We start from the raw sequence: 24,120 nt of genomic DNA, 5'->3' as shown, positions 1-24,120 counted from the left end.
GTGTTCTTCAATAGCTTAGTTAAACTAAAAGACATGATGCGAAAGTTCCACCTTGGGGCTGTTGCTTTTATTCTCCTTCTCATTTTTAAAGCTGTGTCAAGCTGGAGTTTAGCTCTTTAGAAAACGTATCAGCAAAAGGCTTTCTTTCTTTCAAAGCAGTAGTACTTTCAGTTTCCTGTCAGAGCTCTTGAGTGTGATTAAAAACATAGTACAGGTCTGACCCACAGATCTTTTTTATTTTATATTTTGCTAACTGGACCATTTTGCCTAACATTTGTCATGTCTATTCCCATGTAAAAACATGTAAATGTTTTTATTGTCTGTACAACATGCCAAAAGAAAAGGATCCTTTTATGTCTCCTTTCCACTGAGCAGTGAGGGATGGATTGGTGTGATTCACTGTGCTATTCTGTCTACTTCCACTGTAAAAGCGGACCATACTGAGCCGTACCGCACCTTTTCTGGCCCCCTTTCAGAAGTAGGTACACAAGACGAAGGCACGGTTTGTTTAGGGTTAGGGACTGGCATTATGCAACACAATCCATTGTTTGAGGGACAGAGAAACTGCTTGCAACAAACATAAGACATACTAATCAATTAGACGTTTGGATTTAACCCAGACTGCCAAACGAAGGGAGGGTGACCTTGTTCATAATTGAGTGACACATGTTTGTGTTAAAAATAAAAGTTTTTTTGTCCTCTTTAGTACCTATTTGTGTATTACCTGCTGACTGGCTGCTTTTGGTTGTCCCCAGAAGTAGGCTGAAAGTCAAAGAGAGTCTGTCCCCAGCCTTTAAAGACACTTGCAAGTTCAGTATGTTTTTACTTTTGGTGCTTTGCTTCTCTTTTTCTCATTTGTGTTGTTTTATTTAATGGGTTCTAGTGTCTCAGATGATGCTTGCCTTTTTAAATTATATCAATATAAAAACGAAAGTACAATTGTTATTTTGAGTCTCCAAAAACACATCTATTTCTCATTGACTTCGACACAGTGTAAGTTGTATGTCTTATGTTATTTCTATTTTATTTGCAGTTTTACTTTTCTTTTTTACCCATGTGGTATGTTTTATATCTGTTTTTATTGTTGTGTAGTAACTTTTGATTTTTCTTTTTAATTCTTTAAAGTACACACCTTGGTTGAACTAGTTTTTTGTTTTAGATATAACTTGTACTTGAATCAATAATAAAATCTACTCTTTGATATGTTAACTTTAATTTATAGTGCTCCCATTGTTACAAAACTTTAATAACATTCATAAGTGTCATGAATTTATTCGCAAAAATTATACAATATTTTATGTCGTTACGTCTTCGTTTACTTTTTTAATGTTCCAATGCAAAAGGTTACTCAGTCTGGCGTTATCTATATTCACTGACCTGGCCTCACTTTACACCTATCCCTTCTCTCCCCTCTTTCCAGTCTTGTTAGTCTCTCCTTTGTTCACCATTTGTCCTCTCTATGACCTGGGACAGTGTTCAAAGATGCGAGACAGGCACCAAGCTGTCCATGGAGATCGGTTCATGACCTAAGTATGACAGAGCTGATCAGCTTAAAAGGGCTCAATTTAATAAAGCCAGACAGAAAAGACGGATGGGAGTGATCCTTCTATATTTCTCTGGAAATCTTTTATATGAGACCTCCTGTCACAGACAACCTAAAAAAAAAAAAAACTGTTAAGGACTGCACGAACAAACTCTGCTCCTCATCTAGCCGTTGTTTTTCTGGGTCCTTAATTACATAACCAGAGCAGAGGGAAAATTGTAACTGACAGCCAGTTGACTGAAAGCAAGTGTGTCTGTGTCATGAACTTGCTCAAGCAGAAATATCTCATCATTTTGTGTTTGTCTAACAGATAAGATCTTGGAAAAACAAAAGGAGTTATCTTACCGTCATTCAGGCACATCCATTTCATTACTAATCTCATTCCATGAATCTCATTTGTTTTCCAATATTTGTTCAGTTGTCCAGAGGAAACCACACAAAAACACCTTGATACATTAAATAATGCTGTGTAAATGTTGTATTTAGGTTCTGTGAGGCAGTTGAGATGTTATGAATGCTAGAAATCAGAGATTTTATTTATTGTCCCGCAGTTGCAGGGGAATAAAAACATGTAGATTCACATAAAGATAAAAAAAAAGAGACACATAAGAATAAGAGACTTTACAGTAGTGACAAATAGGGAAGGTGGTGCAGTTAAATATTCAGATCCAAAGCAAATTTCTTTATTTGTTCCCCGACAACAACCACCTGGGTGGTCCCAATTTCAAAATATTGTTGAAAATGCACCTTTTTTCAATTTTCACACATAGTATAAGACTCTCATCAACCTCAAACTGTGTTTCGAAGGATCTCTGCATGATGTAAAATTCAGTTAATTTTGGATTGTGAACTTGAGATGATTAAATGCAGTCACGATTACTTAAAAAAAAAAACGATGTAATTGCCTTTTACTAAAACACCAAGTCAGATGCTCCAAATCAGATGGCAGAATAGCTACATCTTTATATTTGCATATATGTTTTGTTTTTTTATGGTACTCACAACAAAACAAAGTTTATGGGGGGCACAACTGCAATGTCACAGCAGGTTATCAATAATTCCCGATTCCAAAACTGCCTTTGATGATTTTGCTGAAGGAACTACTGAAGACCAGCCACCAGACTTTAATTTCAGTTCATCAAAATGTTTATAAAAGATATCTTAAATTCATTAAAATCTTTTGGGGAAAAGACTGTTTGATTCCAATTTTATGCACTGTAATCAGTCAGAAAATACTATTTTTTATGGGTGCTTCAAGAGTGGAAAAATAGGGAAAATACCATGGGACTTGCATGCTTAATAAATCTTTTTTCTTTTTTTTTTATCAGGATAAATCACAGTGATTATCACAATCAAAATAAATGAGAATATTGGAAAAACAGTACAGCAATTGTCCATTTTCAGTCACCAGGGCCTTGAAAGAGAAATAGGCCCACAGCATCACAGATCCTCTACTGTACTTAACATTGTGCTTTAGGTACTTCACACATAATCACTCGGAGTATGTGTTGCCAAAAAGTTCAACCTTAGAGTCCTGGAAACTCTTATTTTCAAAAATGTTTTCACTACATTAACACATTAAAATACAGTAATTAAATGTTAATTTTTAAAAATCAAAAATTTGGGGATGTTTTCTAGGGGTCCCAATAGGTGTATCATTATTGGATAATTATTTATTTTTTTTGTCATGTTTTTGTTTCAGGTACCAAGACATGAGGCGACAGATCGGCTTTGAAATCAGGGACATGTGGTACAATTTAGGTAAATGTATTGCATTTACTTTGTTCCTGAGGTCACACCTCTGCTGTTTACAGCTGATATAACAATTAGCGCTTCCACAGTCTTCTGGCAGATAATATCTCTCCGGAAGGCAAAGATCTTTTGTGAAATATATACAGTCAAGTGTTAATTAGCTCTATGGTGTGATGAAAGACTCACTGTTGATGTCGGGTCTAAATTTTCCTGTAGTAAAGGGAGGCTGTGTTGAATCCAGTTCATTGTGCCTAACACCAGCTGATCCTTTAATTTGAAAAGATTAGACTGGATCATCCTCCAGAGGTATTTTGATGATTTTAAAGGTTATTACATCTTTCATTTTCTAAAAGGGGAGACAGTTTCATTCTTTGCAGCTAATCTGAGATAATACAGTACACATCAAAATTAAATTCTACAAATTATATTTCACAGAATCCTCTTTCTTCCACTTGTTTTATCTTTAAGGCCCCCACAAGATAAAGTTCATCCCTGAGATGGTGGGTCCAGTTCTGGAGATGACCCTTGTTCCCGAGATCGAGCTGCGAAAGGCCACCATCCCCATCTTCTTTGACATGATGCAGTGCGAGTTTCACTTCACATGCGGCTTCCAACGGGTGCGTATTCTGAAATATTAAATAAATACAGTAAACTCGATGAAAGAGTGTTGTCTCAAAGATCAGATTGAAAAATGGGGAGGCATACATAGCGCTCCATATGATGGTGAGTTTCATAGCCCAAAGCTGATTTGTAATTCTGCAAATTTCATTTTGTTGTGTCACAATTATCAGCAGCCACGGTGAGTGGAACTAAATATTATGCCTTTCTGCAGTGGAAATTAAACCTTTCTGCTTGAGTAAATCCACTTGGTTCCAGTTGTTGTCATAAGTATGTTTCAGCCCTCTGAGAGAGGCCGAACATGCACAGTGTCAGTGAGTCTATAGGCACTTGTCTAGGGTGTGAACATCCAATTAATTTATGGCTTTAAAAGGTGTTCTTTACTCAGTGTGGACTAAATATACAACAAACAACTTCAATTAAAAAAACGAGAATTGCATTAACAAGTTTAAGTTGCAGAAACTCAGTTATTCACTTACATATATACACACTCCATGACTAATATTTTGATACATTTTCTTAAGTTAAAAGGTAATCACACTTTTCGCATTGCCAAGAAGAAGGTTTTGACCTACATCTGGCTTTGTGTTTAACAACTCTTAATTTAGCTAATTTCTACTGAACAGTGCCCTAACATTCAAATTGCTTAATTGTACAAAAAGCTTAATTTTTGTACAATTAAGCTTTTTCAGTGCAGCTGTCTTGGGAACATTTTTCTAAATATTAATGTGGTGTGTCTACATTTTTGAGCCTGCACTGCTATTGTTAAGTCTTTGTGGAGGAGAGAAAAGTCACAATTAATTTTTAACTTCTGTTCCCAGACCTTGTTTTTAAAGAACATTGAAGCTGCATGCTGTGCAGTCAGTCCACCCTGAAAAACAGATGGTTCAGACAAGACCTTAAAAGCGCAAACCTATTATAACAATTATTCCCATTGTAAATATCTTACTTTCCCTTTAAAACTGTACCGAATTGCTGTGCACAAATTTGACCCTTGTGGTCTTTGTATTTCTGTAAAGACGGCAAGAGTTTAACCAACAATCCTCTGAGATCCTTTTGTCCATTTCTTTGTGTTGCTGAGATTGGACTAAAGTTTGCTGTTTTAGCTAATGTGTCACTCCAATTGGTGCTCATTGGAGTTGAACCCTAATCTCTCATTCTTTCCTTCTTTGTCTCAGCCTCCTTTAGGCTCAGAGCCAGTATCATTTCCTTTTTACTGACTTTCTGTCTTTTTTTCATCTGCTGTAAATCCTCCACTGAAACAGACAGCTGAGTTTATGTCATGCCTTGCTCAGCTGCGTTCTCCTTCTCTCTTTTTGTACCTGGTCAAGTCCATCAAGAAGTCAGTAACAATGTTTTATTTTTAAGCAATAAAATCTAGTTTTGATACAAATGCTGTAGAAATTGAGTCAATGCATCACTGTCAGCAGCTTCAGCAACAACGGAGCAGAAGGAAAAAGCAATGTGTCTCACGATTCAGCCTTGTTCTGTCCCCTAATGAATTTTTAGCCATTAATGATCAGATCACAGCCCGCTGCAGTGATGAACGGGCCGGTTAAGATAGAATTCGTAACCTTCCTCAACTCAGACTTAAAGTAGTTGATGATGAAGGGGTTTGTTAATGAATTGGGAAAAATTAACCGCAGTGATTATTTGTGTCTGCTCTGTCTAATTGCAGTTTGAGAACGAGATCATCACCAAGCTGGATCACGAGGTGGAAGGGGGCCGAGGAGACGAGCAGTATAAAGTTCTCTTTCAGAAAATGTAAGTGCTGATTATTGGGCAGGATTATGGCTGAGCCTCTCACAAGTTGGATCGCTCTAATTGCAACATCGCACTTCTCAAAATAACCGCCGTTTGCTGATAATCACACGAATTCTCGGCTCAGCTTTTCTCTTCTGACTCCTGATTTCTGCACAGAGTGATCCTCGTTCTGCCTTGTTGGGCAAAAATTTGGTTTCCGAGATAGTAGGGGCTAAAATAATTTACAATTTTAACAATTCACTGTTAAAGAAATTTTGTTCATTTTTGTTTTTCTCTTTTCCTTCTTATTTACAGGAATACAGGAAATCCTTCCTGCCACATGCCATCTCACTGTACAATAAAAGCTAAATCATTGTTCTGCACTAATCAGTCCAATTTTGCACAACTGCACTGTTGCACACTTGCTGTACATATATTTACATATACATACTGTATCTGCATTTTTTGAATCTTTGCAAGGACTGCTCTAAGTTGCTTTTTATATTGACAGCATGTTATATTTTATTTTTTATTTTGTCTACAATTGCTACTCAGTGGTGGTTGTTGTGTGTCTTGTCTCTATGCTGTAACTGCGAAGTAATTTCCTTGCTGGGATGAATAAAGTAATTCTATTCTATTCTATTCTATTCTATTTGCCTGCCACCAGTTTGTTGGAGCATTGCAGGAAGCACAAATACCTGGCCAGGACGGGAGAAAACTTTGTTACTCTGGTGGTGCGACTCCTGGAAAGGCTGCTGGACTACAGGACCATCATGCATGACGAGAACAAGGAAAACCGCATGAGCTGTACCGTCAATGTGCTAGTAAGATCCACAAAAGACATGCATGGCCCTCCAGTAAAGGATTGCTGAGACCTTTTATGACTTCATCATTAATACATAACCTTGTGGACAATGATTAGATGCAATCACTTTAAAAAGGGACTTGTTAGCTTTAAATGTTGACTTTGTAGCAAAACAAAATAATGTTACATATAATTTGTACTCTGACTTCATATCGATGTACTCATACTGTCAGCACAGTTTGTGAAAGGATACATCTGGAATTACGCTCACATCCTCCTAGCAGACAGATTGCGATAAAAGAAGAGCAGAAATGATTAAGTTAAGTTCTAGCAACAGTTACCTTTACAAAAAGCATACAGCAATCGTTGCTTTACTTCAATAAATAACACAATTATAATGTTCATGTAGTCAGAACTGTTTCAAATATATTGAGCCACAAACTAAAATATATATTATTTATTTCGAGGATAGATTTGATACATTTGAGTTATGATGTAAAGATTTTTAGACTCCTTTAGAACTTAATCTAATGTCTGCATCTGTTTTTTGTTTGTGTTTTTTTTTGTAGAACTTTTATAAGGAGATAGACAGAGAGGAGATGTACATCAGGTAAGATCCAAATTTAATGTTTTCTTTCATAGTTGCTGTTTCAATTCAGAGTTACAACAACAATTTTTTAATGTTTATTCCTATTATATGTTTTCATTTTGCTTGTTGAGTGTAGATAGGAAACGTTGTCAGATCTTATAAGCATTGTGATTCAGTCTCCTGTCTTTGCTGATATACAACCACTAAGTCATTTCTGCATCTTGCCAGGTACCTGTATAAGCTGTGCGACCTCCACAGAGAGTGCGACAACTACACAGAAGCTGCCTACACCCTGCTGCTACACGCAAAACTGCTCAAGGTACACAAAACCGCACTGAAGACTGAACATGGAAGCAAAATATTTACACTGCTCAGCTGTTGCTGGGCGAGTTGCTTTTAACCTCAGGCAATATACTAATATAATTCTCTGAATTAGATTATGCACAGATTTGAAACGGTTCAGATCATTTTAATTGAACCACGGGATGAGATGGCTGCTGAGGAGGCAGAAGAGAGGCTTTCTCACCGGGGTGAAATCTGGTCTTTCATCTCAGATAGAATAGGAAGTAAAATAAAAAGGTCCCCTGCAGAGCTTCAGTTCAAGATTATAGTTACAGCTGCACCAGTTAATCTGGATGATTGAAATCAGCAAATTTTTCCTTGATGAGTAGGTCAAAAAATGAAACATCAGATAATATTTCTCTGCTTCCCGAATTCATCATTGCCTTTTTTGACTCTGTAAACACATCGTGGCATAATATTCTTTCAGGCACTTTTCATTTAGATCCATCCATGGATTATTGCCTTCTTAATCTGGGATTGGGCTGCGACCTAGTCTTCCATCTGCCCAGTCACTTGAGCCAGCTCTTCCCAGGGATTCCCAAGGCGTTCCCAAACCTGCCAAGAAACACATTCCCTCCAGCATGACCTGAGTTTCCTCCGGTGGGACATGCCCAGAATACCTCACCAGGAGGTTGTCTAACCAGATACCCGAGCCACCTAAACCGGCTCCTCTCAATGTAGAGAAGCGGTGGCTCTACTCTGATTCCCTTTGGTTGACCGAGCCCTACCGCTAAAGAAGAACTCTTTTCAGCGGCATTTGTTCTCAATTTCTTTCTTTTGGTCACTACCCAATGCTCATAACCCTTGATGAGGGTGGAAACTTGGATTGACTGGTAAATCAAGACCTTTGCTTTTTGCCTAATATTTCTTTTCACCACAAAAAAACTGGTACAGTGCCTGCATCGCTTAAGATGCCGCACTATCAACCTTCTGCTCTTTTTCTTCTTCATTCATGAACAAGTCCTCAAGATAATTGAACTCCTCCACTTGGAACAGGACTTCATCTCCAACCTGGAGAAAGCAGTATGCCCTTATCCAATTCAATACCATAGTCTCAGATTTATAAACGCTTATTTTCATCCCAGGTGCTTCACATTTGGCCTTGAAACTCTCCAGTAAAAGCTGGAGGTCACTGTCTGTCGGGATCGCATCATCTTCAAAAAGTACAGACATGATCTTATGGTCATCAAAAGTGATCGTCTCGACTGCAGCTAGAAATTATGTACATAAAGGCATGAACAGAATCGGTGACATAGAGCAACCTTGATGGAGTCCAATTCTCACCGGAAAGAATCTGAGGCTCGACTATCTGAGAGTTTATTAACAATCAGATAAAGTTTAGGGATCCTATGCATATAAATTAATAAATTAATAATCTAATGTTTCGGAGAAACCTACCTAATATTTTTGTCTTTTGTCTATATTTGCCTTATTTAATTGATTTAAAACTGTTATTTCCACAACTGAATACTTATGTGTTACAGTTGAGAATTTATAGGTCAACACTCTGAGAAAATCAGTATCAGTGAGTAAAAGCCAGATTCGTTCCAACTCTTTTAAGTTCTGATGGTGCATATTTGTTACAAGCATGACTTTTTTACTAATCTAGCTCTCTGTGCCAAATAAAAACACCATGTCACCAAACCAAACTTACTTTTTTTTTTCAATCTGCAGAGTCTATTCCCAGCTGGGGGTTAGTATGGAGTAAGTTTAGGAGGGACTCCTTTTATCCAAAATTGTATCATCTTACTTCTCAGCAGAATTTGCATAACTATCCTGCTGTTTGGGCCTTTGTAGTGGTTCTGTCAGGCGGGAGCAGGTTGTCACTGAATCCCATTTTCATCACTGTCAGGCTCGCGGGAGTTGATTTTATTACTTTAAATCTGCAGATCTTTTAGCACCTGAGTCGTCTTGATTATGGCAGGAAGACATTTCTACTGCTGTGCTTTAGAGGCTGAACATGTGTCTGCATTTTATTTTTCAGCTTAATATTTCTTGAAATGCCACCCAGACACGTGGTAGGCCTTGCAAAAGTAAACGTCAGTAGACTGTATTTTATGGGGTTTTTGTGTGATATACCAACACAAGGCAGCTGTGAAGTGAAAGAAAAATAATAAAAAAATTTTTAGTAAATAACACTTAAAATGTGGCAAAATGTCAATTTACATTTGAATTTATTTACAAATTATATAAATTTGAAAATAATATTAAGGAAGTCAAAATACAGCACCTCCCCATTCTTGGAGAATAAATTGGATCCTTCATGACTGTTCCACTAAATTATTAGCACTTTGCTGTGTTTCCAATAATGTCTCAGCTTTTTAGCTGTGTCGATGCAGCGTCAGTTGCCATTAAAGCATAAATGTGAAGGTCCTTTTTACAATGTGAATGCTGCAGTCAAGCTGTGATATCAATAGGCTGAGCCCAAGCGTCCCTCTTTCTATACCACAGCAACACAGTGCAGAGGCACATTTTTCCACCAATGTGGTCATCAAACCCTTCATGTTCTTCTCAGAATAAAATCCTTCTGGTTGGTTTTAAACACGTCCTGACAAATATAAAGGGCTGAAAATTTTCTCACAGTGCTAAGCAGCTTCCATCTGTCAGAAATCACATTATTCTTTATGCTGCTTTAAAAAAAAGCACATAATCATGCTTATTCTGTTGTTGTTTTATCTCTTTGACACTGCCTAAAACATCAAACCCTGCCCTGTTGTATAATCAATTGCTCCACCACTCTATTGTATATGGAGTTCATATGCAAACAAGTCGAAGGGACACTTCTTTGCTTACTTAGTACATTTTCCTCCAGCAGGCCAGTCCACTAGAGCTCAGTTTCTGACAAATATAAATATTAAAACCGTGTGTCAAACACATATGCAAAAACAAATGACATTTGTTTATTAAGCTTCCTTTAAATTCACTACACAGCTAAAGAAAAGTAGAACATCTATTGTGCCCTAATAAAACAAACCAACATCTGTCAAAACTTGTGTAACTGCAAATTATACTTACACAATGGGTGCAGGATTGTTTTTCACCGATTCTCTTTCTGAACTGTTCAATAGATATCGATGCATGCATCACTGCCTACATCTTAACTCTTCATTTTGCTCTGTGCAGGATTGTGTTCAAGGGAATTACACATCAATATCCCTCATTTGCATTGGCTATAAGTCATTGATTGATTTCTTGTCACCCGTTTGACTTTTACCCCGCATTGTTTTGCACAGCATTGACCCCGGTGCTCATTTGTTCCCTGCAGTGGTCAGACGAGCAATGCGCGGCCCACCTGACCCAGAGGGAAGGTTACCAGGCCACAACTCAAGGACAGCTTAAGGACCAGCTCTATCAGGAGATTATTAATTACTTCGATAAGGGCAAGGTAAGAGGCGCTCTAGAAACCCTGACACTGTTTCTGTGGCGCATGGATTGACAAAAATCCATTTCTTGTGGATGGATGAAGAGGCATATTAGACTGCACAACTATTACTTTTTTGTCCCTTTTATAGCATAACCTTTTCTAAAAGAACTTCCCTCGCTTCGTGTCCTTTTTCTCTTTTACCTTAATACCACATCAGCACTGTGCTTTAATGCCATCGGAGCCACTTGAGAGTTGGAAAATGTCCCTTTTTGTAGGAACTTTTGTTTTCTACAAGAAGAATCGGAGGAGAAATATACGGATCTCCTTGGAAATGATGTCCTAAGGCTTTGAATGTAATGTCAGAATTAGGATTCTTCTCAGTAACTTGTCAAACTTTGGTTAGGAAGCAACTACTTTAATGAAATTTGGAAACAAACCAATTAAATAACTGTTGATATTATGAGGTATTTAATTGGCACTCTTTTGGAATTCTCAGCAGTTTGACAGAATCTTCACTCTTTACAGAATACATTCAGATGCAACTATTTTATTAATATACACTACATTAACCATAATAATTGCTTATATAAGGTAATGTAAAATATCAACTTGTCGTGTTGAATAGAAGATGGCATCGAAGTTTTTTCTGTCTGCCAAAATGATGAAATGATCTTATCATGATGAGCTTGTATTATACACTATGACCTCCGCGAGACTAGCAGGGAATTCAAGGTACTCTGCTACTAGGAAGTTAGCTCTCTAGCATTGCTTTAATCTTTGAAATTAATTCATTTTTTGACTGTCTGTGTCCTTTCTAGATGTGGGAGGAGGCGATTGTGTTGAGCAAAGAACTGGCTGAACAGTATGAGAATGAAATGTTTGACTTTGAGCAGCTTAGTGCATCCTTGGTAAGTAGGATTAATGTGTCGCTTTACTGCATTTCTGCTTTGTACACTGTCACTCCTCTGCTGCACTTATAGATGAAAAAAACACACAAGGACAGAACCTGCAGGACTATTATGAAGCCTTTTGTTTTATGAGGGAAATTAAAGCAATTAGTAAGGGGGGGAGATCAACTACTTATGTACCTGGAAAGAGTGGGAGGAAGACTAATTGTGTCTAAAAAACAAATTTAAACAAAGAAATTTCATCATGATGGTTAATGCACCCAGTGGTAGCCAGGATTCAGATTTCACAGCATGTCTGCTTTAAAGAGAAATATAAGCAAGCAGAAGCATATTTATTCAAGAATCAAAGAAAAACAGACGTAATAAAAAAACGTCAGATCTTTCTCTGGAATGGCTTTAAAATGCTTTATTAAGCATTTTAATGTATGTCAAAATGCTTATGTTGTTAAACTTCTCCACAGCGAAAGCAAGCTCAGTTCTATGAGAATATAGTGAAGGTCATACGGCCCAAACCGGACTACTTCGCTGTGGGCTACTACGGAATGGGGTTCCCATCCTTTCTGCGGGTGAGTATTTGCATCGACAGACACTTCTTCTTGATCTTGGTTACAAGATGCGCTTTAAGGGGTGGGCTTAAGAATGTATACCCCTCTTTTATTAAATAGATAAATATAAATTTGCATTATAAAGCATCTGAGCTGCTTGTCCTCCTCGCTGAGGAATTGTCAACAGTGGCCTTCGCTAAATATGGTGCTGGATAAAGTGCCAAACAAATGTTTAGTTCTTTAGAGTTAGCGCAATCAAATTTTAGTTAGTGTGCCCATTTATTTTAAGGCAGCTCTTCAAATCCTTTGCCAAGTCCAACCAAATTCTGAGTGAAATTTCATTACCACAATTTTGAGGTGAGGTGGAGGGAGAATTAAATACCTTTCTGTCTTTGGATAAAGGCATAAAAGGAAGGTACACATTAAAAATTGGCCACATTTGGCCACAATGAAAATAGCTTCTACATGCTGGTTGCACCCTTAAAACATCCAAATGTGTCTGGATGCAATTTGAACAGCAGATGGTCTTAAAAATGCTGGCACCAAACAGAGAGCTGTGCCAGCTTCCTAAAATGTGACCGATTATGAATATTGAATTGTTGGTCATCGCAATAGATACGTCCTCCTTCATTCATTTACACAAGATAGGTGGCCTCTTAACCTGAGCTGATGTGTTTCAGTACTAAATATCCTGACTGGACACAGGCCAATCAGATCACAGCTTCTCACAAATTAAGTAGCCGTTTGATATTCATCATCTGTGGAACCGCTGTGTGCATGTCAGACCTCATTACCATTTAATGAAAGATGTATTCCTGTTTCCCCAAAGCTCTTTGTTTAAAATAAAATTAATTGCATCTTTTTTATTTGTTTTTGCATTGCTGCGTGAGAGAGGGTTTAATCTTAAGCCAGAGCTTTTTGTTTGTCAGAGGGAGAAGCAGCTGCAGTGCTGACAAAGGCAGATTTGTTTGCCTTTAATGTATTCTTGGAAGAGCTCCTGGGTTTTTTTTAGCCTGTCATTTGGCACGTCACCCAAGGTGCTGTTTTCTTGTTTAGAAGGATTTCAGTTGCTTATCACTCAAGCAGCACACTAAATGGCTCTCAGAGTGATGATCCCGATCATGCCCTTTTCATTCTATTATGAACAACAGACCTCTGAGCTGGGACTTTTGCTTTGCTGCCGATCACCATGTGGACCTGGTAACCCTTTTTATCTGCCGGGGCACAAACTCCATTACAGACAGGGCAAGCCATGTTGGCCTAATCTAACTGGCTCTTTAAACAGCCTTTTGGGTTGGACGAGACTTCTTTATTCTTTTCGTATTGGACTGACCTTACCCAAATAACAAGGGCAACATGAATACCAGACTTGCTTTCCCGGAGGGAGCATGTGTGAACTGTTCGTTGGCTTATCTATTTTCCCATTTCCTGGGCATTACGAGACAAAACATGTTTTTCTGTGCCTTACATAATTAGTCATACATTATAAAACCACTTTTCACTAAAACTGAACCCTTTTGGGGTTATGTTTTGTATTGCTCTGTGCTTCTAGAGACTGAAATTTTTACCCTCTTTACAGAATTGCTCAATCTCAATCAGATTGAATTGAGAGCCTCTGTAAAGATTGGTTTTCAAGTCTTACTGCAGCTTCTCAGTTGGATTTTGGTCTGGATTTTGATTGGGTTATTCAAAAACTTGAAAAACATTGACTTAAATCATTCAGCTATGGCTGTATTTGCTTTCTTGTTGAAACATGAACTACCACCGCACAAAATGTGGGAGTGTCGTTCCATGTCCATTTTCAGGTGATAGATGTGATTTACTGATATCCAAGCAAATGCAGGTGAACTCTGATTACTAATTAGCTCAATTCTGAATGGAGTTGGTTGCGGTGGATTTCATTTAGGGGCCTTAAGTTCAAATTGGCTGAAAACCAATGGAAATAAATTCTTCAAATCCTTTTTGTATGAAAGAAAACCATGTATAAAATGTCCCCACCACAGTTACTACATGCTTTTAGAATACATCTGTGTTTCTGCTTTAACTGTGGTAAAATGTAAAAAGCTCAAAGGGAATACATGATTTACATTGTTGGGCATAAGTACTTATCCTATCAGATGCAACAATGTTTTTTACATTTATCTTAGTATTTCTTGCATTGCTGTTGATAAGCAGCTTTAAATGTTGTATCTTTCTTGAAAGCACACAAAGATACAACAAGTATTCAGTTGAGATTTGGTAATTATAGTAATTACAGTTTTGAGGCTTTCTCCTTTCCCTCTCTGTGTTTCATTTTGTCTTGTATCATCATTGTAACCCTGGGGAAAAATCAGCTTTCTGGGGGAAAAAAAGAGTCAATTTTCTTTTAAAGTTATTTTGTTTCCAAGCCTCCCTACAAAATTGATTTCACGCAAGAGTGCGTAATTTAGCTTCTTAAGATCTATAACATGTTATTTAGTAAGACATGAGGGTATTTATTAATGACAAACTGTTTTAGACCTAATAATTTGCACTGAAGCATTGCATGCGATTGGACCATTGATCTTCTGGTATCCCTGTGAGGAGACAGTTGATTCTGTAACATGGTGTGCAGTTCCTCTAACCAGGTTAAGTTGAAGCACCCAAACCAGTATTTCTGCATTTCGAGTGAAATATGTGTTATTTAAAAAGAACCATTTGTTTCATCTTTTGAATCAACTTAAGAGATGTTTGCTTTCTGGAAAACGCTAGAATGTGACTTTAAGTGTTTTCTTGGTCTGAATTAGTGTGAGAGAAGAAAATAGCTGACCAAGCAATCCTTTCATCTGTCAATCCATCTAACCTTTATCCATCTCACTGTTCATTTATCCATCCATTTGTCCATCCATCCGTCCTCTACAGAAAAAGTATATGCAATCAATTCATTGTGAACCTCTGTTTTTATATTAATGCTAGATCTAAGTAGAATATAAATCTTTATTCTCATTGTACCAACATATAATGTGCACTAGTACAACAAAATTGGTCTATTGATCAACCTAGGCTCCATATAGATTAAATGGTAAATGGACTGAAATTATGAAGCTCTTTCTTCATCCTACTGCCCACTTGACTCCCTGGCCACAGTCACCAAATCACACCTCCTCATACATAATACACAGATCAGTAGGCACCCTTGGATTAAGTGCCTTGCCCAGGGCACATCAACGTGTTACAAAGGTCAATTTGTTTTTTGCTTGTTTCTTTTTGAGAAACAACTCACCACTGAACCATAGTAACCCACAAATAACGAAAATAATATTTCTAATTTGAGTTTGCAAGATTAACGAATACGGGCATTAAAACTGCGTCCACATTCAAAACAAGGTTAAAAATTATATTCCTTGTTTTGTAAAAAAAAAAACAAGGTCTAACCTGTTCATCAGTGTCTCAGTAAGTTAAAACTGTAAAATAGATCGAAGTATCCATGTTCCTATAGTTGATGTGTTTATAACAACAAATTGTTCTGTATTGATTTAAGCTGGTCCAAAAAGCTCTGATCTCAGTGCTTCACAAATCTTGATCTTTGTCACTTGTGGGTTTCAAATTGGCTCTTAACCGACTGACTGAGAAAGAAAGAAAAATTTTAGCATTTATTATTTACATTTTCAAAAATACCCGGTGCTTGTTAAAAGGATGACACCAAAATCCTGAGTCTTTAAGAGAAATTGTTAAGATTGTTTTCTACATGAGTTGGAGTCTGTTTGGGTATTAAAGATTCAGATGAATTAGTGAACAAACTACAGCAGAGTTTTGCTAGGCTGATGGGAAGGATGACTGTTGAACCCAATCCTCTTCTGTCAATTTGTCAATCACAGCACATTTTGTAAATGGCCCAGAGCAAATATCACGCCTACAAAACATCTAATTAATCGGGGAATTGAGATGTGTGCTAAACATAGGAGCAGAGCTCTCTTTGTGTGCACTTGTGTGCTGTAATAAGCTAACATGGATGGAAGCAAATATTACATTTGTCATACCCAAAGTGCAATCCTTTAGCTCATTTACTCAAAACCTTGATTAAAGTTAAAGGTTTCCCCAAAATGTGATTGAATTTTAAAGAAACATATTAGTAACAAAACAGTCTTTCAATTGTTGACTTATAAATCTTAACAAAAAAATACAAAACACGGGTAGTGGTCTCTTTTTATAAGGTGACATGCTCACCACCCAGGAAGCCATTACATCGTAGGGTTGCACAAAAAAATAATCAGTTCTCTGTTGGGTAGTAAACTCCTTCCAAGCACAAAACCAAAGGGGTATTTGACACTTTCTTTAAAGAAATTTGGACCACAGTTGACCATTTCTACTCCCAAATATAAATACTGAAATTGACAAGTTCTGATCTGGAATAATCTACTCTGAAGTAACTCTCTTAAAAATTTATTTCATCTGCCAACTTCCGTCGACTGTTTTTCTTTGATTTAGATGTGGACTTTGACTTGGTCATCCTAGTACATTGATGATCACTGACCTAAACCATTTTTTGTAGTTCTGGCTAAATGTTTAGGGTAGTTCTTCTGCTCTGTTTACCCTAAGTAGAGTACAGAACACACATGTATGGTATAACTTTAAGGTTTTATCTGTGCAAATTTTAAAACCATGAATTGCAGCATTTCATAACATTTCACAACTAAACACATTGAGATATGCAAGATTAATGCAAACTGCAAATAAGATAAAGGGATGTGAATACCTCTGCACAGCATTTTAACTGTGCAACATAAACCTTTTTTTCTTGTGAAATAATGTATTCCATTAGATTTGATCAGATACTGTGACATCCTTCAGCTAATGAGTAAAAAAAATAATTAAATGTCACATGGCACAGGAAAACATATGGTGTTTTGTGTAGCCAGCTGCAGACATACAAGCTGTGTTTATATTTTATAGCTTAATGTCTGTATGAAACTAATAGATGAAGTAAATTGTGTTATTTTGTTTAAAACAGATGCACTATTTTTTTTTCTTTCAAGCGAAAGGAGATGAGGGTCTTTCGACAGCTGTACTGATACAGTACCTATAAAAAGTATAAAACAAATAAAAATATGAAACATAAAATAGGTTATTGAATAAATGCTCACCCTCTTTAAAGTTACCTAATTTAATAATAATAATTATTATTTGTATTATTTTATTTTTATTATTATTATTATTTTATTTATTTTTTTATTTAATGGAGATCCACTGAGTGCTTTATAGCATAAAAACAAAAAACACTACAAGCAAATAAGAGAAAAGGTTATTGAAGAGGATAAGTCAGGGGATGGATACAAAAAATACTCTAAGGCCCTGAACATCCCCAGAATACCAGTTAAATCCTTCATCACGAAATGGACGCAATATGGCCCATATTTAATTCCACCTAGATCAGACTGTCCTTTAAAACTGAGTGCCAATGCAAAAACAAGACTGGTGAGAGAGGACACCAGGTTACCATGACTATGCTGAAGGAGTTACAGGCTTCAGCATCTGAGATGGGAGAGACTCTGCAGACACCAGAGTTCTTCACCAATCAAAGTGTTTGGCGAGAGTGGCAATGAGAAAGCCACTGTAGAAGAAAACTTATATTTAGGTTTGACTAGAGTTTGCCAAAAGGCACGTCTCCATTTTTTGATCATGTTTCATTTTTAAAGCAGTAGAAAGGGTAAAACATCCAAGGGGGTGAATGCTTTTTATAGGCACTGAATTCCTTTATGTAAGGCAGCTTCTTTGGCTGCTTTTGTTTGAGTAAAATTTGAATTCAAACAGACATATCTCATTTTATGTGTGTTTAATGTAGAGTTCATATTGATGCATTTAACTTTACTATGGTAAAAGACCAAGATCACTTGCAGAACCATGGCGAGTGGTGATGTTATTTTAATTTCTGTTTTGACTTTTATCCTCAGATGAATTTTTAACCACCAGATCTTGTAAATTCTCTTTGCTGTCCCTGCCCTGTAATTTTTCCTAGTTTTTATTCATAAAGTGGGTATTGTGTGCACATGTGCTTTCTTGCTTCAGTTAAGGTCTCACTGGTTTCCTCCTTTTTCTTCAGAACAAAATGTTCATGTACCGTGGAAAGGAGTACGAGCGCAGAGAGGATTTTGAAGCACGGCTGCTCACACAGTTTCCCAACGCAGAACAGATGAAGACCACCACGCCGCCCAGCGAGGACACAAAGACCTCCCCTGGACAATGTATCCTCAGCATGTTTTCCCAAAGTCTTACCGAATTACAGACGTGCAGCAGAAGGTCTTAGAGATGGAAACTATGCTTGGACCTTCATCTCTGCTTTAGTTTATTCAGATAAAAATAAAAGCTGTACAGTAAAACCTGAGAAATCTAAAGCTTGGATCATGAAGAAATAAGCCTGAACCTTTTGGACAACATAAGACAGGAGGTTTTAGTTTTCAGGTTAATAAGGTAAACAGAATAATATTTACATTTGTGCATACATGAAAAAGATAAGGGACAAGAAATTACAAAATTAAGCATCATCTAAACATAATTTTACTTGTAAATATTTGATCATGTATATGCACTTAACAAACATATTTACAAAGTACACAAGAATGTTTTTATATTTATGAAAAACAAAAGTAGAATGTAGAAAATACAGATTTTCCTAGTTGACTTTCTGCCTCTGTCTGCTGGGTCTTTTCTATCTACTCAACACTTCTTGACTCCATCCAACCACATGTGAGTAACACAGGAAATCTGGCTCTGGAAAAGTAAAGAACTTGGTTATAATGAAGCAATATTAGTTGAGCATTTTTACTGGTTTCCTTAATTTTTTTTCTGCTCAGACATTCAGTGTTTCAAAGTGAAGCCCATTCTCAACCTTCCGGCTAAGTTTCAAAACAAGCCAGTGTCTGAACAAATTGTCAGGTAAGCTGGGCACTGCAAACTTCTTCACAGTAACGGAGCGTGTAAGTCAAAGTCACACATCGTTTTCTTCAATCCGCCATCATCCAATTTACTTTCCCCAGCCGCTCCAACAATTCATAGAGCCTGTGATGACATGCTAGCAGTGAATTGGGTTTGCTTTGTGCTGTGCTCACAGAAGCGCCGGTATGAAGGTGATTAAATCTTGATTTAAATGTGGGTCTGTGTTGAACAAACACTGGTTGACCTTCTTGTTGTTCTAGAGGCTATTAACTTTCACCAGCCATCTGCCATTAGTCACTGTGCCAAGTACAACATTGTTTCGCTGCCATCGTTAATAGCATTGTGTCAAGCACCGGGGCCACAGCAAACAAGGGGGCCCCCGCGCGCTCCCCTCCTCGTCCATGTGCCAGCCGGGCACTGCTGTGCTCAGCTGTGCAAATTCACTTTGATATGCCACCCAACGCTTCAGTGGACATGATTAAAAGAAGGCGTTTACTTGGAAAAACCTTTAGGCAAATTTACCTGGGCACTGATCTTATCATCGCCCTGCAGCAGTGGGCTTTCAGCAGCCAGTTGGCTTGTTTGCTCACTCTGTCTGATTGGAACATGTGACTCTGTTAATGGCCTAGATTAGACAGTCGTGTTTAGACACAGACAGAGAAATGCTCCACTCCGACTGCCCGTTCGCTTTTTTTGATGCCAATTTGGCTTCCACGTCTCTGGCTCCCCCTTTCTTTTACCACTTGCCTCTCTGTGCGTTCTCTCTGTTTTGTCTCATTTATTTTCTCGTTCAGTAAAGAGATCAGCGGTGCATAGCAATGAGACCGAGCTGTTTGAACTGAAGGGTCAAAGCTGCAGGCAGAGCCCAGCCCGTTTTTGACCTTGCTGTGCCGGACCAAGCTACTCCATCATCTTTAGCCAGTCTGCCAGCTAATGACCTGTAAATGTCGTAATTTGGGTCACAAACTGATTTAAATCTGCAACATTAATCTGTTTTATTAGATCAGAAGCCATTTTTGCTAATGCTGGTGTTTCTTGTTTAATCCATGAATGTTTTATGCAAGGTTTAAATGGGTGCCCTTTATAAGAATTAACTTTGTTAAGACATTTCAGAAATTTTCTATGGTACGTCCTTTTTGCTTTACTTAAAATGGCTTTATAGTATCAGCAAATCTACCTGTTTTTGTTATAACCAACATGTAGTGTATTTACAGGTAAATCTCAATAAATTATAGTATCATTTAAAAATTATTTTAATAATTAAATTTAAAAAAATTTAACTCTTGCAGATTGATATGACATATTATTGCAAATTTGGGTTGTGTCAGAGAGGTACTGGACTATCGCCTGCAAAAGTGTTAAGGAAGCCCTAAAAGTACCTGTATACCTACTATTAATACTGCACTTTTTTCTTCCACTCAACTTACTATTAATATCTTTACATTAAGCCCTCTGCAAAAAAAAGTGGGCTTTAATTTTCCATCCACATTATTTGAATTAACAGAAAAAAGAACTTGAGATATATAGATTCCATAAATTTATGTAGTATACAAACTTTTTTTTTTTGATTGGCTAACTGAAATAAACTTACCTTTAAATAATGCTCTAATTTATTCAGATTTACTTGTTTACAGATATGAAATGCAAGTTCTGTGTTCATTTCCACAAGGGAGGAAGATCCAGTCAGCTTTTCCCAACCTCTGCTGTGGAATCCTGTTTTTTTTGTTTGTTTGTTTGTTTTTTCCCAGACTGAAATGTCTATTAACCTGATCAGGCAAAATTCATCCCTGCTTGTCGCAAGCCTCTGTTGCATGGGTTGCAGCTTATCTGCACGTCTGACAAGCTAGGCTAGCTGTATAGCCTCCCAGTGATGTTTGTGAGGCATTTATGTCCTAGGTTGGTAAGGCAATCCCCTTCTGATGGAGGTAAATCAAGTTTGCTAATGCCATACTGTCTGGCAGGCCTACCTGAGAGCGGGTTTGTACTGTGTTTGACCTGAAGCAAAGCAATCAACCTGTACCAATCAAGCTATAGATTGCCAGTAACAGTTTTAATTTACTCAGGCTCAGATTTTCTCTCTCTCCAGCTTCTACACAGTAAATGAAGTCCATAAATTCCAGTATTCCAGGCCGGTGAGGAAGGGAGAAAAGGACCCCGACAATGAATTTGCAGTACGTTTTAGCATTTCTTTATTTAACCTGCATTTGTCCTGCTTGTTGTTTGACAAATAAGACTGTTGCCACGCATAGCAAAACCACCTTGAAGGTTTTATTATTTGGACAGTTGTGATTAAAGCGTAAGCAGTCAGAATTTGATTGCTGATTGCCAATTTCTCTCCAAGAGCATTTTCATGTCTTTTAGAGTGGCCATGATATCGTAAGCTGTCACTATTTTGTATATGCTCTAAAGTAATTATAGCCTCCAGTGTCTTAAATTGGTAATTAAGACAGTTTTAATTGCTATTATTACCTGAAATCTGAGATTTCCACGAGCCATTTCCAAATTCTTTGTGTTTTGGGAAGACATATATTTACTGTTCAAATAAAAATTGGACATTTCACTTTTCACATTTCACACTTCAACCAGCTTACTACATGTCAGGGCTAGTCATGCTGAAAAACAGCAATTTACAGTCATCAGCAGGTTTATTTTTTCCAATTGTTATACTTAAGTGTATCAAGATACACACGCATGATGCACATTTGGAAAACCTTCCGAATAGATTTGTATTCTGCTGAGCATGTATTGTATTTATAAAATGGAGTCACAATATTAAAATCAATTACAGAATGATGATGCAAGCAGTTGAAACTGCCGAACAACTTCAGTAGGTAGTTAAATCTTAAACAGCTTTACATACCAACTTTCAACACAGGCACAGAAATCCCTCCACCTTTACTGACGTTTTAGTAAAGTCAGTAGTTATTCTATTACATTAGAATAATGTGATGTCGAGAAACTGGTAAAATCAACCTTCAACTTGATTTTAGTCAAAATTAAATATAATAAAAGTGATTGTTCTATAGCATTTCTTATTTCATAATAGCAATTACTGGTGTCACAATTAGTGGCACCTCTGAAAAATCCTTCTAAGTGAAGCCATCTGAATCGCTTTTGGTTTTATACATTTTATTTTGTAGGTAATCCTCATGAGATCAGGATCCAGCTAACGCGATTAAATATATCTTCAAATCTTACTGGGAGGGAATTTCAGCAGTTTTTGTGTAACATTATACCTACTGCTTGACACAACTTAAACTTTGATCTAAGTTTTTGTAATGTGTCTTGCACATTTTTCTGCTTCAAATGTCATAGAGAGATATTTTGATGCAAAAACAGCTCCAAGTTCATTTTCATCTGAAATTACTCTCGTCATTCTGTTTTCAACAGAACATGTGGCTTGAGAGGACCACGTACACGACCGCATATAAACTTCCTGGCATCCTGCGCTGGTTTGAAGTCAAATCAGTCTCCACGGTAAGTATGAATTTGCCTTCGTGCGGAGTGGGCCTCCTAATCAGATAAGGGTCCGCTTGAAGGCAACTGATATGATTAATCTACATAAGCAGTATAGACAAACGCCTGGACACCGGCACGCTACTCTTCGAACTTTACAACAAGGCATGCCTTCTCTTTACGCACATTGATTTTCCAAGCCCTCCTGTTTCCACTGAAAACAGCCACTCAGCACAAATACTGCTGGAGGACAGTTCAGACCTTCCGTCACTGTTGATTTTTTGTAGAATTACCTGGATTGCTGTGTTGGGAATCCTTTGGTAATAAGGTCAGGCTGGAATCTCTGGCTGAACCACGTAGAGACACTTTGAAATTTAGCTCATTTCACTCCCTTTCCATGATTTGAAATGCTGCTTGCGTGTCCCAGATTTTGGGCTTAGCTGTTGTCTGGAGAGCGGAGAAATTAGTTCATCAACATAATTTGGAGAGGAGGTCGATGTGTCACTTGGAGCAAAGACCCTTACTGTATATATATTTTTTAATCTCCTTACTTTGTCCCAATGCAAAGCCACTACTTAGTTTGATTAGCCTGGCGGAAGTATTCTGCTATCAATTACCCTTTTATTATTGCATCTGTTGTCAGTGCCTACCATAGAAACAGACACACTCAGTATAAGTAGGTTTCTTTTCATCTCTACTTTTCTTCTGGTAGCTATTTATTTATGATCCAACTTAAATGTTATTTTGTCACTACAGTTATTTTCTTAAATTTATTAAATTATAAAGTTAAACAAATTTAGCTAAAGTAAGTTGGATAAGCTTCATTTAATTACTTGTGTCCAAATAAAGCAGTTTATTTAAACTGGAGATGCATTCTCTTTTTCTCAGTGTATCTTTACGTTTCCAAACCTGATGGCTTTGATCCGGTGGTTCTTATATTGAAAAACTGACCGCAGCTAAATCCATCTAGAAATTCGAGTCTTGTCTCCACAAATGAGAAACTTGTAGGAACCGTGTGTTGAGGTGTCACTCTTCATCCATCGTCAGAATGACTCAGAGCAGACATCCCCTCCTTCAGGCTGGCCTGAAACTTGCTGTAAGTAGCAGCTTGCCCCCCCATATGAGCTGGGGATAGGCCGGGTCCCCAAGGTCAGACTCTTCTATTTAAAGCTTAATGACGAGGCTGAGATTCACCAGGCCTAATCCCTCCATCTGACACTTCTTTTTATCATGGTGACCTGAGACATAACAGCACAGATTGGAGATTTGTCTTTGCTTGCCTTGGCTGGGGTCTAAATCTGACATTTGTTCAACAAGCCCCTCATCTGTCCTCTAAACCCTTACTTAGAGGGAGGTGTTTATTTATTTTTATTTTACTGGGATTATTCTTACATGGCGCTACATATATTTTAGCTGGAATTTGCTTTCACACTGTGATGGATTTATAGCAGTTCTTCTAAATATTCCTCTTTTTTTTCTTGAATTTTGCAACCACGTTAGCTCAATTATTTTTTCAGCATTATCAAGATTTATGAAATAATTTATGAGTGCAAAAAAACTGAAT

The 24,120-nt window shown here is 37.4% G+C and overlaps 1 protein-coding gene across 2 annotated transcripts in view; it reads left to right on the top strand.

The window, feature by feature from the left end:
* dock1 (dedicator of cytokinesis 1) overlaps nucleotides 1-24,120 on the top strand; it is a 213,098-nt gene that overhangs the window by 162,941 nt on the left and 26,037 nt on the right. For both annotated transcript variants that reach the window (XM_032573882.1, XM_032573881.1), the window contains exons 32-44: nucleotides 3,246-3,304; nucleotides 3,764-3,912; nucleotides 5,592-5,677; nucleotides 6,324-6,480; nucleotides 7,031-7,071; nucleotides 7,279-7,369; nucleotides 10,658-10,777; nucleotides 11,575-11,664; nucleotides 12,126-12,230; nucleotides 18,268-18,409; nucleotides 19,019-19,100; nucleotides 21,187-21,271; nucleotides 22,491-22,577. In XM_032573882.1, coding sequence (XP_032429773.1) covers nucleotides 3,246-3,304; nucleotides 3,764-3,912; nucleotides 5,592-5,677; nucleotides 6,324-6,480; nucleotides 7,031-7,071; nucleotides 7,279-7,369; nucleotides 10,658-10,777; nucleotides 11,575-11,664; nucleotides 12,126-12,230; nucleotides 18,268-18,409; nucleotides 19,019-19,100; nucleotides 21,187-21,271; nucleotides 22,491-22,577 — 1,294 coding nt within the window. The remainder of the gene's footprint in view (nucleotides 1-3,245; nucleotides 3,305-3,763; nucleotides 3,913-5,591; nucleotides 5,678-6,323; nucleotides 6,481-7,030; nucleotides 7,072-7,278; nucleotides 7,370-10,657; nucleotides 10,778-11,574; nucleotides 11,665-12,125; nucleotides 12,231-18,267; nucleotides 18,410-19,018; nucleotides 19,101-21,186; nucleotides 21,272-22,490; nucleotides 22,578-24,120) is intronic.

Source organism: Xiphophorus hellerii, chromosome 10, assembly GCF_003331165.1.
Source record: "Xiphophorus hellerii strain 12219 chromosome 10, Xiphophorus_hellerii-4.1, whole genome shotgun sequence".
Classification (NCBI taxonomy): domain Eukaryota; kingdom Metazoa; phylum Chordata; class Actinopteri; order Cyprinodontiformes; family Poeciliidae; genus Xiphophorus; species Xiphophorus hellerii.
Note: the sequence above shows the minus strand (reverse complement) of the source record. Positions and strands in the feature narration are given on the sequence as shown.